This window comes from Sciurus carolinensis, chromosome 13 (assembly GCF_902686445.1).
Source record: "Sciurus carolinensis chromosome 13, mSciCar1.2, whole genome shotgun sequence".
NCBI lineage: Eukaryota > Metazoa > Chordata > Mammalia > Rodentia > Sciuridae > Sciurus > Sciurus carolinensis.
In genome coordinates this window covers 58,615,646-58,635,166 of record NC_062225.1, presented here as the reverse complement: position 1 = coordinate 58,635,166, position 19,521 = coordinate 58,615,646, and the positions used below count along the sequence as shown (strand labels likewise).

The following is a 19,521-nucleotide window of genomic DNA, read 5'->3' as shown; positions in this document are numbered from 1 at the left end:
GGCCTTGAACTTGTAATCCTCCTCCCTCAGCCTACCAAGCCACTGGGAATAAAAGTATGAGCCACTGTACCTGGCTGAAATTAGTTCTTAAAAAGCCTTTATGTGATTTCTGAATAGAAAGTACTTTCTAAGAAAAAAAGATAATGAAATAAGTCACAGTGGCAAGGGTGGATAAACTTGACTTTAAAAATTACAATGCTTCTTGATATCAAATAAAATAATAAATAAAACTAAAAGATAATACAGAGCACACCCCAAATATTTCATGGATAGCTACTATATCTTTTACATATAAATAACTTGTAAATTATGACTGTTAATATTGATAATTGTTTTTAAACACTTGTATAAGGCAAAATGCTAAGTGCCTCTTCTTCATCTTTGTAATACCTGTGGGAGATGATCTTATTCTCATTAACAGATGGAAAAATGGAAGCACTTTCCTGTGATCAATCTAGCAAGAGGCAGAAATGGTATTTAGACCCAAATCTCTGACTTGAAAGCCTGTGTTCCCAGTTAGTTACCTCTGCTGCCTCCCATTTGATTTGAAAAGTATTGTTTCCAATAGAAAAATGGGACAAAAATCCAGTGAACAATTTACTGAGAAAGCTTAATGGTTAATTCATGTTTAGACTCATCTATAATACAAAATGCTAATTTTAAAAATGATAATGTTTTTTATGTCTCTCAAGTTATCAAAGATTTTAAAAATTACGTGGTGCACCTGTAATGAGGGAAACACACTAGAAATTGGCATAATCACTCTGGGAAGTACTTTGAAATTCAGTTTCAAGAGTTCCTACAAATGTTTGTGCCTTAGTAATGATCCATAATTCTTCTTCAAGAATGGAGGAAATAATTATAAATGTAGCCAAATAATTATATTAAATAACCTCTTTAAATTTATATGAATGTATTTATTAGTCTTTTAAAAAGAATTGTCTCTGAAATTTTTGAAACAGAAAACATGCCAGATACATTTTTTAAATTAACAAATGTTAGATGTCACAGTATTTTTATCAGTGAGAAATTCATAACCATCTAATTGTCAACAAGAAATTAATTATATAAAAATCGTATTTTTATTTAATAGAATATCCTGTAGGCATTAAAATTTGTTTATAGAGAATTTGTAGCAAAAAGGAAGGAGTGCTTGTACTGTGTTAGCAAAATTCAGAAATTATCTATTTTGTAAAAACAGATTAATTCTACATATTGATTTTAATCTACATATCAATTTAATCTACATATATATTTTCACAGAGGAAATAAACCAGTAGTTATCTTTGGGAGTGGAAAGATTGGATGGTATTTTTGTCTTTAAATTGTCTGGATTCCCTAAGTATTCTGTATGTTACTTGGGAAGTTAGATTTTAAATTCGATAGAATTCATTGTATGTCTTAAAGTAGTATTAACTGGTGGTATTTATTCTAGTCTCTTAACATGTATTACTCTCTTTAATTTTGTCATGCTTTTCTGAGAAGCATATATAGAAAATAATAAAAATATAAACAACAGGAAAAGGTACTATGAGTACGATACAACTAAGTCCACCTCAGATTGACTAATTGGCTTCTAATTACTATTTTAAAATTAAAGATAGTGGTTTATTTTGAGTCTCAGAGTTTCCTACTGTTACTGCAAATTGTTATTTTCCTGAAGCAATCAAAACTGTATCTTGGTTAACATATCTATTGCTGTGTTCTGGTTTTAAGGACACCTGGCTTTATCACCTGACTGTTGCAGCTGGAAGTAACAATGTGAATGTTGGATCTGAGTTTGAACAACTGGTGTGCAAATTGCTAAGTATAGAAGGGGAATCTTGTAAGTTCCTAAGCATTTAAGGCTTTACAATTTGTGGAATGGACCACAAACCCCTTAGCTTAATGGAGTTTTCACTTTGTGTGTTCCTGTTTCCTTGCAATGTATCTATCTGGACATTGACTTTGCTTTTCATGAGCCAGAATTCTCACTGGGATACTGAGACTTCACAGACATCATTCCCTAATATGCTGTGTCCTGTCACGCCCTGCTGACCCTGCTCACATTGCTCCCTCTGTTTGGAATACCCCTCTTCCTTGGTGGTCCTCACCAACATAGTGAAATCCTGCTCAGTCTTAGGCTATCCTCGATCACCCCACTCCAGCTCGGCATCTGGCTCACAAAAGGCCCTTAATCAATGTTAAATCTGTGTCATAATGCACTTTGCTGTTTAACTCATTTGTAACTTTACATTGAAATTAGCTTTTGTGGATAAGGATTCCCATTGAGAGTCTAGATTCTATCCTATGCTACACATATGAACAAAGACCATATTTTATTTGCAGTGTCCAGTGTAGGAACTGAATAAACTAATTTTAGGAATGACTTCAAATTCTTCTTTATATGTCCTCCTATTTGGCTTCTCTAGATTTGGCTTCCCAGATCTTATGTATTGTCATCTCTATACCTAGGTCACCACCCGTTGGCACAGTTAATCAATGTAGTAGTGCCCTGGTGGACTTGTCCTAGCCTAGTAAATTAGGTCCCAACTCTTCTACATTATTTTATCTAAAACAGAAACATTAGAGGCACAGTGGCCTGGCAACTGAAACCAAACTAATGTTGCCAAATGTTTTTCCTAATCTTTGTGATGAAACTTGTGAGCCAGACCTGAATGAGCTAATTTCTAAAGAGTTGATCTAATGGGAGACGGAAATAAATAAATGAATAATTCCATTTTTTGTTCACTATTCTTCTGTGTATAGCCTCCCAGATATGGAGACACCCCACTTTGTGTCACAGCAAAGAAGGAATCCTTTCCCCTCTGACCACACTGCCTTCTGAAGCTCTGCAGACAGAAGCCATTAAGTTATTTAAGGTAAAATTATTATACGTAAATAATTTAATTGAACTGAAAAATAATAAAAACTCGGGTTATATAGTTTCATTTCCTCAAGCTGAAAATGTGATTTTTTTTTTTTTTTTTTTGGGTGCTGGGGATCAAACCCAGGGCCTTGTGCTTACAAAGCAAGCACTCTACCGACTGAGCTATCTCCCCAGCCCTTGTGATTATTTTAATTAAGAAAATCTATTGGCTGGGGTTGTGGTTCAGTGGTAGAGTGCTTGCCTAGCACTTTGAGGCACTGGGCTCAATCCTTAGCACTACATAAAAAATAAATAATAATCATAATAATAGTAATAATTACAAAATGAAGATATTGTGTCCATCTACATACAACTAAAAATTTTTAAAAAATCTTTAGAAATCTAGAAGAAAAATCATGAGATCTGGAGACTATCTAGAGAAGCCAAATAGGAGGATATATAAAGAAGAACTTGAAGTCATTCCTAGAATCAGTTCAAAATAAAATTAGGTAAATTTAAATGATTTCAGACTCCAGGCTCCAGCAGTATTTGGGATTTACTGAAATAAACTGTGTATGGTTTTGGCAGTGTAAAACACTTGATATCAGAAATTGTTTCCCCTGGACTTCTCGAATAGAAAGACTGCACATCACAGCAGCCTCAGCATTGGGAGAGGAATCATCTCCTCCTTTTATGTTGCTCTCAAATTCTTATTCTCCATCTCCATTAGAAATTCCTGACCACTTGAAACTTGCCACTCAACTATGTCACTCTTTATCCCATCTCTTGTCATTAGTCACCTTCTGGTAACTCCTCAAATGGCATTAAGGATTTTGGCTCCTAGCTCACATTCTTCCTCTCTTATTTCATTCATTTAAAAAAATTTCCATAATAGAATGTTTTAAAAAATCTACCTGTAGAATATACAAATACCAAAACTAAGAAATACCATACAAACATATTTGAAAATCTGCATAAGTGATCAATTTTATAAGGAAATATAAATGAGCAAAATTTTTCAACAGAATTTACCACATTTTATGTGTGATAATTCAATGCCATTTAAATTATCCCAAATATAGAAAAAGAAGGAAATTTTCCCAAATCAATGGTGTTGTTGTTGTTGTTGTTGTTTTGTTATGTTTTGAATCAGGGGTACCTTACCACTGAGCCACATCCTCAGCCCTTTTTTTATTTTTTTCATTTTGAGACAGGATCTCACTAAGTTGTTTAGGGCCTTACTAAACAACTTGCTTTGGCTGAGTTTGGTTGCTGAGGCTGGCTTTGAACTTGCAATCTTCTTGCCTCAGTCTTCCAAGCCACTGAGATTACAGGTGTGCACCATTGTACCTGGCTTCCTTTAATTTTTTAATTTGGAAATTTTCTAACCTAAAGTAGAGAGAATATTATAAGGTGATGACTTATAGTCATCAGCATGTGACTGATTTTATATTATTTTTTCTGCACTGTTCCCTGACCTCAGATCACTTTGAAACAATCCCCAATCATTATACCACCATATACTTTTTGTGAAGTGTTACTTTGGTACCAGGCTCCAGCAAAGATTGTACTAAATAGAGAATATTCCATGCAAAAATAATTAATAACAATCAAAATCCAACATGCCCAGGCATGGTGGCACACACCTGTATTCCTAGCCACTCAGGAGGCTGAGGCAAGAGGATTGCAAGTTCAAGGCCAGTTTCAGCAACTTAATGAGGCCCTGAGCAACTTATTGAGACCCTTTCTCAAAACAAAAATAAATACATAAATAAATAAAAACAGCTGGAGGTGGAGTTCAGTGGCAAAACACCCCTAGGTTCAATACTCAGTACCCACCCCCCCAAAAAAATCCATTAACAAATCTATTAACATTATTAATTAAGTAATCGTCTTGATAGATGCTGGAAAGTCATCATCATCTATAGATGCTGACAAATTCAACATTCATAAAATAGTAATAGATTATTATTATTAACATGATGAAATATTTCTGTCTTTGCTAAAGCAAGCATCATACTTTGTGAAGAAATGTTAGAATATTTTCCATTAAAGTGAGGAACAAAATAAGTTTATTCCTATTACTATTTTTAAACTTTTAATTAAAGTATAAATTATGTAATATTTATCATTCTTATTGCTTAACATTTTGTTAGGAAACTAGCCTATATAATTATGAAATAAAAAGAAATTAAAGTGGGCTGGGGTTGTGGCTCAGTGGTAGATCACTTGCCTAGCATGTGTGAGGCACTGGACTCAATTCTCAGCATCACATATAAATAAATGAATAAAGGTCCATCCACATCTAAAAACAAATTTAAAAAAAAGAAATTAGAGCATATAAATCAGGAATGAAAATATTTAGAGATGTTATAATTATATACCCAGAAAACTCAACAGAACAGGCTAAAAAGCTACTATAAGCAAAAGGAGAATTCCATAAGATAGTGAGGACAAATACCAACCAGTTAGAAGTTAAAAGGAAGAACTACTTAACAGTACTGGATTTATCTTATGTATGATGGTTCTCATACATTGAACAACAGGCAGGACAGTTGTTCTCAAGGTATTCCTAAGAACATATGTGTTAAGTCCTATGATTGCCAGGGCGTAATGGTCCTGTCTGGAGATAGTTTCAAAATTGCAGTGTAGGAAGGAGCACCACAATATTGCTTAGCAATCTTCCTGAGTTGCAGAGACAGAATTCAGAATTCGAGGAGGTCAGGATGGTTAGGATTCATAGACTGGGAGGAGAGAACTAGAGAAAAGAGAGAGGGAGACAGAGAGAGAGACAGAGAGGGTGGGGGGGCGGGGAGAGATAGATCTGCAGTGTCCCTCTCGATTTTTCTTCTGACAATTGACAAGCATATGTATATGAGGAAACTACCTGAGGCTAGGGCAAGAACCACCAGAAAGCAATAGGCGGAAAAATTTCTTGGAGCTCCCTCAGAGCTGAAAAGTTTGCTTTCCCATCATCCAAAAGGGAAAGCAACACATTGAGTTTCAAGTAGAGTACTCAAAAGGTTGTTGCCTCAGTCACAGGCCCAAAGCAGTCCTAGACTAAAGTCTGTTCTTGTGCACCCTAAGAAAACCTAAAGGGAAGGCTTGAAAGAATCAAACTGCATCCAAGTAATTTAACTGTATCTTGAAACAAACTCAAAAATATTTGAAGAATACCAAAAAATCTAGGGCCCAAGGATATAAAATTCATAATGTCTGAACCCAATCAAAAATCACCAGACATACAGAGAATTGGATTCATTATGACATATACTGATAAAAGCAATTATAGAAGTATATGATGCAGATGACAAGGACATTTCTGTGTTTTGGTTATCTTTTACTTACATTAAACATTTCCTCAACACTTTAGTGGTTTAAAACAACAAATATTTTGTATTTTACACAGTTGGAAAGGGTCAGGAATCTGGAAGCATTTAACTGGTTGGTTCTGACTCAGGGTCTCAAGAGTAACCGTTGATCTGTCAGCTGGGACAGCAGTCATTGGAAGACTTGACTGGGGCTCTTGGTGGGATGTCTCTGTTCCTCACTATGTGGCCCTCTCCATGTGACTGTTGAAGACATGGCAACTGCCTTCCCCCAGAGCCAGTTTTCTAAGAAGGAAAGAGAAGGCAACCAAGATGGAAGCCACACCATTTTCATAATATAATCCCAAAGGTGACTACCCACTTTCATCTGCCCACACAGACCAACTCTGGTAAAATATGAGAGGGCATTATCTGAGAGTTTGAGTAGCAGAAAGTGAATATCATTGGGAGCCATCTTGAAGACACTCATACTTCATATATTCAAAAAGGTAGAAGAAGGCGTGAGCATTTTAAGGAGGTTGATGGAAGATATTTAAAAGACTCAAATTTTTAGAGATAAAAATGCAACAGCCAAAGTGAATAATATACTGAATGAGAGGAACACATATTTTGAAGCTCTGTTATTGTTTACATAAATGTTTAAGGTTGTTCTGTCCTCCAGATAAACTGATCCTTTTATCATTGTAAAATGGCAGAATTCCTTGCTCTGAAATCTACCTTGTCTGTGGTTCTTGTATCTACTCCATATTTCTTCACTTGATCTTAGCCAAAAGGACAAGAAGTGATTCCACATTTCTTTTGATTAGTATTATCATAATATATCTTTTCCTATCATTTTAAACAAAAATTATTGCTAAAAAGAGAATCTAATTCATGAAGAATAAATCTAATCATTTCTCACCTTAAGCATATCACTTTTTTTCATTTAATTCAGACTTGCCAGCTTTTTATAAATGCAGCAGTTGACTCCCCTGCAATTGATTACCATATATCTCTAGCTCAGAGTGCTTTACAAATCTGTCTGACACATCCTGAGCTACAGAATGAAATTTGCTGTCAACTTATTAAACAGACAAGACGAAGACAGCCCCAGAATCAACCAGGACCATTGCAGGTATGTTTTGATACAGATATGTGCAATGTAAAATGGTGCTGTTTTCCTTGTTGTAAGAATAGTACAGTATAAACATTTGGAAAATATGAAAAAAGTGAAAAAAATAGCTGTCAGTATTTTGATGTACATCCTTTTGGTTTATTTATATATCTGTATGTTTTTATATTAATGTAGATGTATTTGTAAATGTATGCACACTCATATTTTGGTATTACCAAAGTCACAATGTGCATGTTGCTTTTTTAAAACTATAGAATGGAATAATTTACCCTATATCCTTAAACATTGTTCAAAACTTTAATGGTCATATTAATATCAATCACTATGCATTTAGGTTTTTTCAGTTATCTTTTTCTATAATAAATAGCTCTACAATAGACATTTTGAATCAAATGCTTGTGTATGAGTTCAGTGAATTCCTTTGAACACATTTCAAGTGTTTCCCTATATCTTTAATAATATTCAGTGTAATTCTTTCAAAATTTTTCCAGTAGAAAAATAGTAATTCATTATTAATTTGGGATGCATTTATTTATTTGTTAGTGCAGTTGATTGTATTTTTTAGATGTTTCAGAGTCATTTACTTTTATTCTCAATTAAATGTCTATTTTATCTTTGCATATTGACTCTGTGTTAACCAAAGAATAAAACGAAAACTTTTTATCCCCAGTGTATAGGATTCTCAGGGTTGGATCCAATGTGGGGGAGACTTGAAACTTAGTCACTTAAAAAAAAAGAGCAGAAGGACTGGGGATGCAGCTCAGTTGCAGAGCACTTGCTTACCATGCTCAAGAACCTGGGTTTGATCCCCAATACTGAAAAAAAAGTAAAAAAATATATTACTTTCACATGTCTTTAAAACATAATGACCATTTAAACATACGATCTTTGCAGTGCCTTGGAAAGGGCCTATACAAGAAAGAGGTTCTGAAGCCAAAGCTGATCATCCGACTCCTTTGGCTCCTCTTTGTCCTCTTCCAGCTTACAGTGAATGAATAAACCAGACCCCCAATTCTTAAAACACACCCTGAACCTAGCATTATCCCTGTTACCTGGATCTCCCCTTCCTCTTTCCCACTTGTAGACCTTATAGTTCAGCCAAGTGACATCCTCCATGTGAGTCCTTCTCTGACTCACCTAGCAGACAGACATTCTCTCCATTGGTTTTATTTTCAAGAATTAATACATAGGGTTATTATGTTATATAATTCACTGTTTGGCTATCTAACTGTGTAGTAGACTGTAGACTTCTCAAGGGCAGGGACAATGCCTATTCCTCAATCCTTTTTTATATTACATTTAAAAAAATCACTAAAGTTATACTTGCTTTACGAGGAAAAGGTATGTAGAAAGGAATAGAGCAAAGGAAAAGTAAAAATCACATATAATTCTGTTATCTAAAGATAACCTCTGTTAAGAGTAGAAGTACTTTGGATTAGACAAAGGGGAATGAGGGAAGAGAGGGGGAATGGGAATGAGAAAGATAGTAGAATGAATTTGACATTACTTTACTATGTGCATATATGAATACACAGCCAATGTAACTCCACATCATGCACAACCAGAAGAATGGGAAGTTATACTCCAGGTATGTATGTCAAAATATATTCTACTGTCATGTATAACTAATAAGAACAAATTTTTAAAAGTATATTCTAAAAAACAATAACCTCTTAATATTTTTATACTTGCACTCTTTTTACGTGTGTATATATGTATGCTTGTATGGATAGATAGGTTTTGATTTTAAGTATATGATTTTTTTACCATTTTATAATTTACCTTTCTCAAAGCTGCTAATTTTTTAATGAATGAGTAAACATGTAAATGAACAAAAAAGAAATAATGTCCCTAATCTTTGAGTGTTATGTCATAAAGGACTACTGTGTCCAATTGGTACCTCAGTTGTAGACAATAGTATACACAACTGGATGGATCATGCATCTGACCCTATGTAAAGCTTTTGCCTTTAATGTAGTATAAATGCTTTAAATAATGTATACGGGAAGAAGCAAACATTTGGGTGTGGAGATAACAACTAGCCCGTGGCTCTCCCAAACTCTTGTCAGGCATTCTCCTCTGACAGCTGTTGATTGATGACATCTAACCTGCGGTGCTTCTCTTTGCCCAGGGCTGGCAGCTCTTGGCACTCTGTGTTGGCCTCTTCCTTCCCCATCATCCTTTCCTGTGGCTCCTTGGGCTCCATCTAAAGAGGAACGCAGATTCCAGGTGTGCAGAACACTACCAGCTGAATTATTTATGTGACCTCTGAAAATCTACAATAAATCATAAGTATTTAAAAACCTGCCAGGTACCTTTTTAGAATATGTGAACAAATTTGGTATAGGAAGTCTTTAGTTATTTCTTATGTGGAGCTTGGAAATATTTCCTTTTTTATGTACTGATCTTATGAAAGATTGTAAAAAAAACTTGAAAATCTGAGAAAAGAATATTTTTAAGTGAAAAGTCTGGCTCATTTCAGATATGGATGACTTAGAATGAATGGGTGCTCATTCAATAAAATCAAGTATTTTTTCCTTAGTTTCCTCTTTTACTGGTTGACCATTTAATTATTTTATGTGGAGAACTTGCCCTATGGTCTTCCCTCTTTTTATGATTGTATGTATTTGAATTACTTCAGCATTTTTACTCCCTTGAAAGAAATATTTAAAATTCAACTTAGAATGAAACCCAAGGCACTCAGCTAAGGCTTTCCCAGGATCATTTTGTCCACCAAAAGGTTCATGTTAGTTGCTTAAATAGACCCTTGGACTAACACAAATAAACACAAAAACAAAAAGCAACTTGGAAATAAGAGGAAAATATTCTGCAGTTCATAATGTGTGCTAGGAACCCTATGATCAAGGTCATGTGATTTCTGTTGCAGTCATTGAGGCCCCTGGACAAAGGGTGACACCATTGGGTCTGTCTGGTAAACATCTGACTATAAATATATTTTAAGGTGTTATCAATCTGCTTTTATAAACAAAACAAAAATTACACAAAATTTTTACATTACATACAAATGAGAAAAGATAAGATCTCAATCCAATTTTTACATTATTTATCCTAGTGGTTTTGTTTAATGCTTAACATTTTTAACATGCATGTGTGTTTTAGGGTAAAGAAGGAAAATATTTTAAAATTTTTCTTTGAAGACATCTTCTTGCCTTGTTTGGCAGTGTTACTTCAAAAGAGGACTCTGCTGCATCTTGTTTAAATTACTTTATACTATTCTTTATACAATTGCTTCCTTAATATTAATTAATATAATCACTACATATATTGACTGTCTAGGGACTGGTAGTTTTAAATCCAGTTTGTGACTAATACAAAAAAGTTGAAGAATATTTTATGAGGACATTTGAGTTAGTCGGTAGCAAAAGTAAAGAAACTGGAATTTGAGAAATGTGATAGCGGTTTAATGTTATTATTCAAAAAATAAAAACTACTGTCAAATCTATTATAATGCATTGTAATAATGGATAGAAAGGGAAGTTTTCTTGATGATTGCAGTATTAGATTGTCATAATTAAATTTATTCTTAGATTTTATCTTAAGTTTTATATTTCAGGACAGAATTTGGGAAATATGCCATTTACTGCCAGCGATGTGTAGAAAGAACTCAACAAAACGGAGATCGAGAAGCAAGACCCTCAAGAATGGAAATTCTTTCAACCCTTCTTCGAAACCCTTATCATCATTCCTTGCCTTTTAGTATCCCAGTGCACTTCATGAATGGGATATATCAGGTGTGTTAACCTTTTTACTGTAATGAAAATGTGTTTGGCCAAGAAATCTAGGGAAGTAAGACTACCTAGCTTGGTCAGTACCTGGAAGTGATATACTTTCAAATGCATTAGATCTTTTATCAAAACAACTGAGTTTTTAAATAGTGTTGCTAAAAAGGATTCACACTAAAAACAAAACCATACTGAACAAAATAAGGAATAGATTTCACTACCATTATAATTGTGATGATTTCAATGTTATTATAATTGTGATGGATAAAATCAAATACACTTTGGTCAAGTTATTTTCCCCCCATCAGTCTCCCTGCTAGGTAGGAAATAATTACTAACATTTGAGTATGCACAATTTTAGTCTCTTTTAAAGTTGCCAAATCTCAGGAAAGCTTTCCCAGGCCCTCCCAGTTCTTAGATCTGGATGTCACTTATTTACTGAAGGAAACATGATCCAAAGCCAGCAATTAGTCTTTGTGGTCATAGCCTTTTATCACTAAACTCAGATACTTAACTGCCTGTTAAAGAAACAAACATTGAATACATAAAAGTATTCATTTATTTAAAATATTTCTTGTTTATTTTCTTTCATTTGCTTGAAGATTGCATTTTGTATTGTACTTTTTGATTTGCTTCTAATACGTAAACATAATATCTGAAAGATATTGATAGCTATCAAATGATCTTTCTGTTTTGCATTTTATCTGTTGATTGTAGCTGAGGTTTCTGAATTCTTACAGCAAGCGGTAACCTTGCTAATTTTCTCCAGTGGAGCTTTGGGACAAAATGTTAAAACACCTACAGAAATATGTGCTGTTGTTAAGCATGCATCAAGCATGCCCTGTTCCCTGCCCTGAAGTCTCTGTTTCAAACATATATTCTCTTTAAAAGAACACTGCTTTGTTATTTCTGTCCAGGTGGTTGGGTTTGATGCTTCTACCACAGTGGAAGAATTCTTGAATACTTTGAACCAGGACACAGGAATGAGGAAGCCAGCGCAGTCTGGATTTGCATTGTTCACTGATGATCCTTCTGGCAGAGACCTAGAGCATTGTCTTCAAGGAAACATCAAGGTGAAGCCAAGGCCTCTAAGGAGCCAGACCTGGCAAGCAGCAAAGAAGCTACTCTTTAGTCTTTGCAAGGAGTTTAGTTCAAGGTTTTCCCAAAATTTAAGGACCCTAATCTTCAAACACACACACACACACACACACACACACACACACACACACACACACTGCAGAACTCTGGCAAAAGTCAGAATTCTTAATAGACAATCCTCACACACATAATACTCCATGTTAAAGGGAGGAAGCTGGCACACGCCTGTAATCCCAGTGGCTTTGGAGGTTGAGGCAGGAGGATGGAGAGTTAAGCAACCCTGGGTTCAATCCCTGGTACCAAAAAAATTAAATTAAATTAAAATTAAAATTAATTTTAAAAAATAAAGGGAGGAAGAGGAATAATAATGATACTGATACTCTAAATAATGGGATAGCAGGAATGGAGGTGTGAAAGTTCTGATAAAATGACTTTCTGTTTTTTTCACTCAATAATTCTGAAATATTTTTAGTACTTCATGGACTGGGCTGAACCCTTTGGAGGACACAAGAAGGACCAGAAGTGACTTTTTCCCGCTGTGTACTTATAGTTTGCTTAGGGAAGAACAGATTTATTCACTGATAACCCTAAACTGGAATTGAAAGTAGAGTACTGTGAACTTTGCATGAAGGACAAGATTAAGTTTGCGCTGGGAACCAGGGAAGACTTGAACTACAGTTTGAAAGATGGGTGGAAAATGAACCGTGGAAATAAAGAAGAATAGTGTGTGTGTGTGTGTGTGTGTGTGTGTGTGTGTGTGTTTTACTAGGGATTGAATCCAGGCAAGACAACACTAAGCTACATCCCCAGCCCTTTTTATTTTTTATTTTGAGACAAGATCTTGCTAAGTTGCTTAGAGCCTCTCTAAGTAGCTGAGGCTGGCCTCAAACTTGTGATCTTCTATCTCAACTTCCTGAGTTGCTGGGATTACAGGCATGTACCACCGCACCCAGCTTAAAGAAGAGGGTTTTTTTAAAAAAATCTTTTCCAGATTGGGGATGGGGTTGTAGCTCAGTGGTACAGTGCTTGCTTGCCTAGCATGCATGAGGCACTGAGTTTGATTCTCAGCACCACATACAAATAAATAAAAAATAAAGGTCCATCAATAACTAAAAATTTTTTTTTTAATTTGTCCATCCATAACTAAAAAATATTTTTAAAAAATCTTTCCCAGATCAGAGTAAAATAACTTTAATAAAGTTTCCCTCAAGTGATGGCAACGATTAGAAATACAGAATCATAGAACCATAAGAGACCTTAGAAAAACATTCCACTTATTCTGCAAATGAGGAAATGGAGGTTTAGAGAGGGAAAAGATTTCTCCCAAATTAAACATCTAGAAATTTTCCTTGTATTTCAGATTTATTTGGCTTAACTTAGTTATTCCAATTTTTTTTTCTTTCATTTTTGTGGCACTGGGGTCAAACCCAAGGCACTCTATCACTGAGCTACATCTCCAGTCCCTTTTTTAAATTTTATTTTGAGACAGGGTCTCACTAAGTATCAGAGGCTGACCTCAAACTTGCAGTCCTCCCAAGGGGCTGAGATGACAGGCGTGCGCCACCATGCCCAGCCCCAGTCATTTCAATCTTTATAAAAATAGAAGGTAGAAAAGTTGCTTCTTCAGTGACCAAATCACGAAGAAAATCCCTGGAATCTTTTTGTTTCCAGTTTCATGCAGTCCTCCATTAAGATTCCTTTTTGAGTAAAAAATTCATGGCCACAGTCCAAAGTTAATATGTGTCCAAAAGGATAAGTGGACCAAAGAACAATTTGCAATTAAATCCTAAACTTAAAACTACATAGCAACTGAAAACAAAAATATTAAATACATTTGTTTTGTTCATATTAAATGAAAATTTTCAGTCTACAGATATACTTGTCTTCAAAAAAGTGTTGATTTTTTTAAGGTTTTGTGAATCTGTTTTCCAATTCCCTTCTAGATTTGCGACATTATTTCTAAATGGGAACAGGCATCCAAGGAACAACAACCTGGGAAATGTGAAGGTACAAGAACTGTCCGTCTAACTTATAAAAACAGGTACGTAATACTGTATCCAGTTGCCAGAGTGTGTGTACAAAGTTGTCTTCAAGTCATGCACCTACTGTTTACTTTCCTATTGAGTGACCTTGGAAGTTATAGTGTTTATTTGTACGTTTATTTTTGTATAAATGGTAACTCTTCAATAGGAAGAAACTATCACATAAAATTTTGTTTCTAATTCTCATTCTTTCATATATATATATTTCTCTGTCTCTCTCATCTCTCTATTTAGCTTCAACTATAAACCAGTCACTTAGCTAGATGCTCTGGATAAAATCGTAATAAAAACAGACATAGACCCAGTCCCTGATCTTCTGGAATTTAGAGGTTGGTGAGGAAGACTGTTGGTAATCATATACTCCCCCTCATGAATATGTAATTACATGTTAATCCTCTGAAGGAAGAGGTGTTGCTGTCAGAACACCTAGCGAGGAGCCCCACCTAGACCGGAGGCATCTGGAGACTTTGATTAAATGATGCTTATGCCAGCTGGGAGGAGGGGTTGCGAGCAGAAACTTCAAAATGGGTCCCAAAGGATGTTGCCGCACAGCTGGTTTCAGGAATTGAGAAAGTGTCAGTGGAGCTGGAGCATGTACCTTCTCAACAGACAGAACCGTGGGGCACTTTAGCATATGGTCAGGAACCATATTTATTTCTTTTTAAAAAATATTTTCATTTCCTCCACATATTAGTAGAATATGACACTTAATAAACACTATTAATGGATCAACTCATATTGATTGCACTAGAATAAAGATATTCTGCTGGTTTCATTTGAATCTTCTACCTCATTAATTAAAGGATTTAAAAAAATGTTGGGCCAGGAGCCTGGTGGGATTATCGGTATAGCACTGAATTCTTTCAGAGTCCTATTTTTGGAAGATGTCCATAGACTTAAAATTGGAATGTAAGAAGTGAAGGCATTGTATGGCATACAGAGGATAATAGCCTTTGACCTAGTTCAGTGTTTCTTTTTCTAATTATCTGTCCCACAGAAATGCGTACATAGATTGGTAGAGTATTCCAACATGGTCCAGTATCTTCTTTGCCATACGTATTTTTAACAGTCAAAAGTTAGGGGGAGAAATTTGCATATTTATTTAGGATAATGGTGCATTCACAGTTTGGACTCCACCTTAGTCAGCCACTGAGGGCCACCTTCTGTTTGAGCAGACTCCTTTGATCTGATTTAATGGTGTTCTGAATCATGGAGCCTCTTTATTCAGGACTCTGTCTCGACCAGCGCCACCAAACTCTTGAGTCTGGCGAGGGATGAAGCAGGATTGGAAAATAAAGATTCACAGACACAGATCTTGAAGATTAAGCTGGGATCAGGTGGAGCCTGCTCTCTGATGGAGATGCAGGTCTAAAGAGTTACACCAGCAATATTTATTTGTTTATGTCTCATTATCAAGTTATACTATGCAACCATTATTCTTTGTGTTCAGGAAAGTTACAGAAACTAGGACATCTATATAGCTTTTCCACATTTGCAATCCATAGTTGCAAAGTGCAATGTTAGGAGCTTTGTGTAGCTCTCAAAAAAGTCCATTGCTTAAAGTTACTATAAGGCAGGCAGGAACTGGAGAAGCTGGTGAAACATTGTGGTTGTCTAGCATAAGAATTCCTTTCTTCCTGGAAACTGTGTAATTAAGATCAAGGTTAGAACTGATAGGGCTCTTGCACAGAGCCTCCTCATGCAGGGCATTGCTATAGTAGCTGAGCATCCTGTGCCCTTGCACAGAAACATTCCCAGGAACCAGGTATGCCACAACCATGAGGGCATCAGAGACCCCTGATCTCAGTAACTGCTCTCCCATCCTCCGTCACCCCCACTCAACAGGGCTCACCAGCTGTGATGATGTACCAGCATTCTGAATAGCTTCACCAAGAAGGTGACTATGAAGCTTTGCTGAGTTTTAAATCCTAAAGATCTGCAACATTGTTTAGATCATGGAAATTGGATAGGGCACACTGATGGAGGAAGCTACATTGATGGCATCCTTCATCTTTGATCCGTTATTGACTGGTAAGGACATCAGGCTGAAAGGCATAGACCTTTCAGATGATGGTTTTAGTTCTGTTGAATGCTGGAAGTGTGGGCCCTAGACCAGTAGCCTCAGGATCACATGGAAAAGTGCTGGAAGTGCAAGTTATGCAATTATTAGGACTCACTTCAGACTTACTGAGTCAGAATTTCGGAGTTTGAATGCCAGGAGTCTATGTTTTAGCATCTCTCCACATAATTCTTACACATGCTAGTTTTGAGAGACACTGACCTCTGAAGGTCCTCCTGGCGGCTTTCTCCCATTGATCTTGCCTTTTGTGGGAGACCATATATGTTTTGTGGAAGAGGTTCAGGAATCTTCATTTGGTTTTGTGGAACCAAAGGGAACAGCTTCTATGTGTAAGACTATTTCTAATAATCCATACCTTATGTGGTGGTTTTTTGTTTTTGTTTTTGGTACTGAGGATTGAACTCAGGGGCACTGGACTACTGAGCCACATCCCCAGCCCTTTATTGTATATATATTTTTTAAATTTAGAAACAGGGTCTCACTGAATTTCTTGGGGCCTCCATAAGTTGCCGAGGCTGGCTTTGAACTCATGATCCTTCTGCCTCAACCTCCAAGCCACTCCATTACAGGCATGCACCACCGCGTCCACCCTTATGAATGTTTAATACATACTAGTTCTGATTATGATGACTACAATTGGAACCAAAATTAAAATTGGGTGAAATGGACAAAGACAGTCAAAAGACACAGATAAAATTAATACTCTAAGTTTAACACCACTCAAAAGAAACAAAAGAAGTAATAACACGTGGTGAAGATTGCCTTGTTAAAAATAAGTAAATAAATAAAAGACTCATGATAATATCGTTGACATAGAAAGAAAGGAAAAAGAAAACCCACTCAACTAAGAGGTTTAATTTTTAAGTCTGAAGTGGATGAAGAGGCACAGCTGTGAGAAAGTACTTTGTTTCTAAATATGGCCTTACTTTGCATATGTGTATAAATAGCTTAGACAGCACCCTCATTCCAGTGACACGGTTAAGAGGGGAACTGGCTGTGACCTGTCACCCAGCCAAGGACTTGATTCTTCATCTGCCAAGCTGCACTACAATAAACAAAACTAAAATACCAATTTTCTTTATCATGAAATATTTATATTTAGCAAGTTATGGAATTTTAGTTATTTAGATTCTGGGGTTAAAGATCTAATTAATGGTTTTTGAACCTGATTCCAGAGATGACCATTTGGAAATTAATGTTTAAATTTTGTCCACATTAAAATCTCTTCTTTAATTTGATTTCTTGCTATGTATTTGAAACTGCCAAAGTCAAGGCATGTTTTTAACAAAACTGGCAACGGTCCTTCCCAGAAGGAACAACTCTTCTTTCCCTCTGCTTGAAAATGAAAGATTCTGTTTAGTAGTGCTTCATAGCTGGTATTTTCTAGAGCACAGTTTAAAATGCCTATCTCTGCCACCATTAGCTGACCGTACGAGCACCTGTATCCATTGATGCCCAAGTCAAAAAGGTCCACAGGGCCTCTAATTTTCCCATTTCTTCTGGTTATGTTCATATTTTTATAAGTCCCAGATGGAGGGACTCTGTTGTGATTCTAAAGACTTCTGGAGAAGAATTCTCTTGCTAACAATCACCTATGTTTATTGAGCGTTTACCCACACCAGGCCGTGCTGAGCTCATTATACACACCATCTCATAAAATCCTAACAGCATCCATAGCAGGTAGGTGATTAGATGAGGCAGCCGAGACTTCAGAGTGTGGTCACTTGCCCAAGGCTGTGGGGAGGAGTTTCCTTAGCCTTCTTCAGCAAATAATTCCTGTAGTTGGCAATTCTTGCATTCCATTCATTTATCCATTCAAGCAGTCTACCAGTGTCAGGCCTTATTTGAAGTCCTGGGAATTCAAAGGCAAATAGAATTTCCCTGACCTTTAGAATCGTGCAATACCTTGGGACAGGCAGATGGGAAGTCTTAGCAACATGATTAATGTCGTAGCAACAGTATCACAGTGGTGAGGACCATGACTCTGGAGGCACATTGCCTGGGTTAGCTTCCTGACTCTACTACTGGCTGTGCAGCCCTGAGTAGGTTGCTTAACATCTCTATGCCCCAGATACCCTCTGTAAAATGTAGGTTAAAATATTCCTACCTTGAGGGTTTTCTGAAGGATTAAATATAGGCCCATGTGAAGCTCTGGGTCCAGAGCCTGCCACCTAGTGAGCACTTTATACGTATTTGCTGACTACACCATATTACCATGTAGACATACATGATGTTGTAGAATATGGAGGACGGTTTGGCAGAAGAATGACTTCCACGCAGATGGTTGACATTGTAGGCATAAAAGCCACAAAGGCAGGAAGAGGGCAGGGAAGTGTGGGGAGGCTCAGGATTGTGGTTTCAGTGAAAGGAAATTGATAGACCGTGGTAACTGCGGAGTGAAAGCAGGTAGAAGGAGGGGGACTGGAGGACCCAGGGCTGCCCCCTAGCGGGTCTCACACGAGGGTGAGAAGGGCCACAGGTGGAAAATAAATGCTGTGAAGAATGAACATAGAGCCACCGAGGGCAAACAAAAGCATTGCTGTGCGCAGCGAGACCCCTGCTGGGCTCCAGCACTGTGTCTGCAGCACGGGCCAGGTGGAGGCACACCTTTGGGCACACACCCGCCATCCAGTCCCAGCCCCGCCTGCCGGCATAAAGGCACTCTTCCCTGCCTCAGGCCTCCTTAAGATTCAGAGCGGCTAGAAACTGACCTTGAGAGATGTGAATCACACACTTCCTTTTCCAGCTCCGTAGGTTTGATTTTCTGACTACTGTTCATGTCTGTGATTCTCCCGTTCCTCTCCAAGTGTCGCCCAAACCCCTGCATAGCTGTTGGAGACCAAGCTGTTTCACGAGGTGTTTGAGCCAGGTTCCTGCAGATGCTGTACCTGAGCCACACGGGTCCAGGACTGTCTTCCCTTTTTAGCTAAAGGAGCTTCACTTTCCCTCCTCACGTTTAATCTTGCCGCATGCCAGATATTATAGATGAATGCACCATGGCTCTTTCCAGTAGCCATTCAAATAATTGGTTCATTGTCTCCCCTGGCTGTGTTACATTCAGACGTGTATGAAGAACCTTCCAGTGGTAACACCTACCTGGATCCTAGTGGATTACAGTGATAAAAAGACATAGTTCATAACTTCAAGTGGGGAAAATCAGCTATGTATAAAATGTGACCGTGTCAAAAAAGGAGGGCTTTCATCTTAAGCTTCATTCTCTGTTTTATATCACTTTGCTGACGTCACTTTAAATGTATTATCTGTTTC

At 36.8% G+C, this 19,521-nt stretch overlaps 1 protein-coding gene across 5 annotated transcripts in view; it reads left to right on the top strand.

Annotated features, from left to right (window-relative positions):
* The window catches only part of Plekhh2 (pleckstrin homology, MyTH4 and FERM domain containing H2), a 136,891-nt gene that overhangs the window by 102,625 nt on the left and 14,745 nt on the right, over nt 1-19,521 (top strand). For all 5 annotated transcript variants that reach the window (XR_007104657.1, XM_047522600.1, XM_047522601.1 and 2 more), the window contains 7 exons: nt 1,717-1,825; nt 2,749-2,861; nt 7,112-7,291; nt 9,423-9,520; nt 10,866-11,043; nt 11,952-12,107; nt 14,076-14,173. Coding sequence is in view for 4 of the 5 variants with exons in the window: in XM_047522600.1 (XP_047378556.1) it covers nt 1,717-1,825; nt 2,749-2,861; nt 7,112-7,291; nt 9,423-9,520; nt 10,866-11,043; nt 11,952-12,107; nt 14,076-14,173 (932 nt within the window). In the remaining variant the exon portion in view is untranslated. The remainder of the gene's footprint in view (nt 1-1,716; nt 1,826-2,748; nt 2,862-7,111; nt 7,292-9,422; nt 9,521-10,865; nt 11,044-11,951; nt 12,108-14,075; nt 14,174-19,521) is intronic.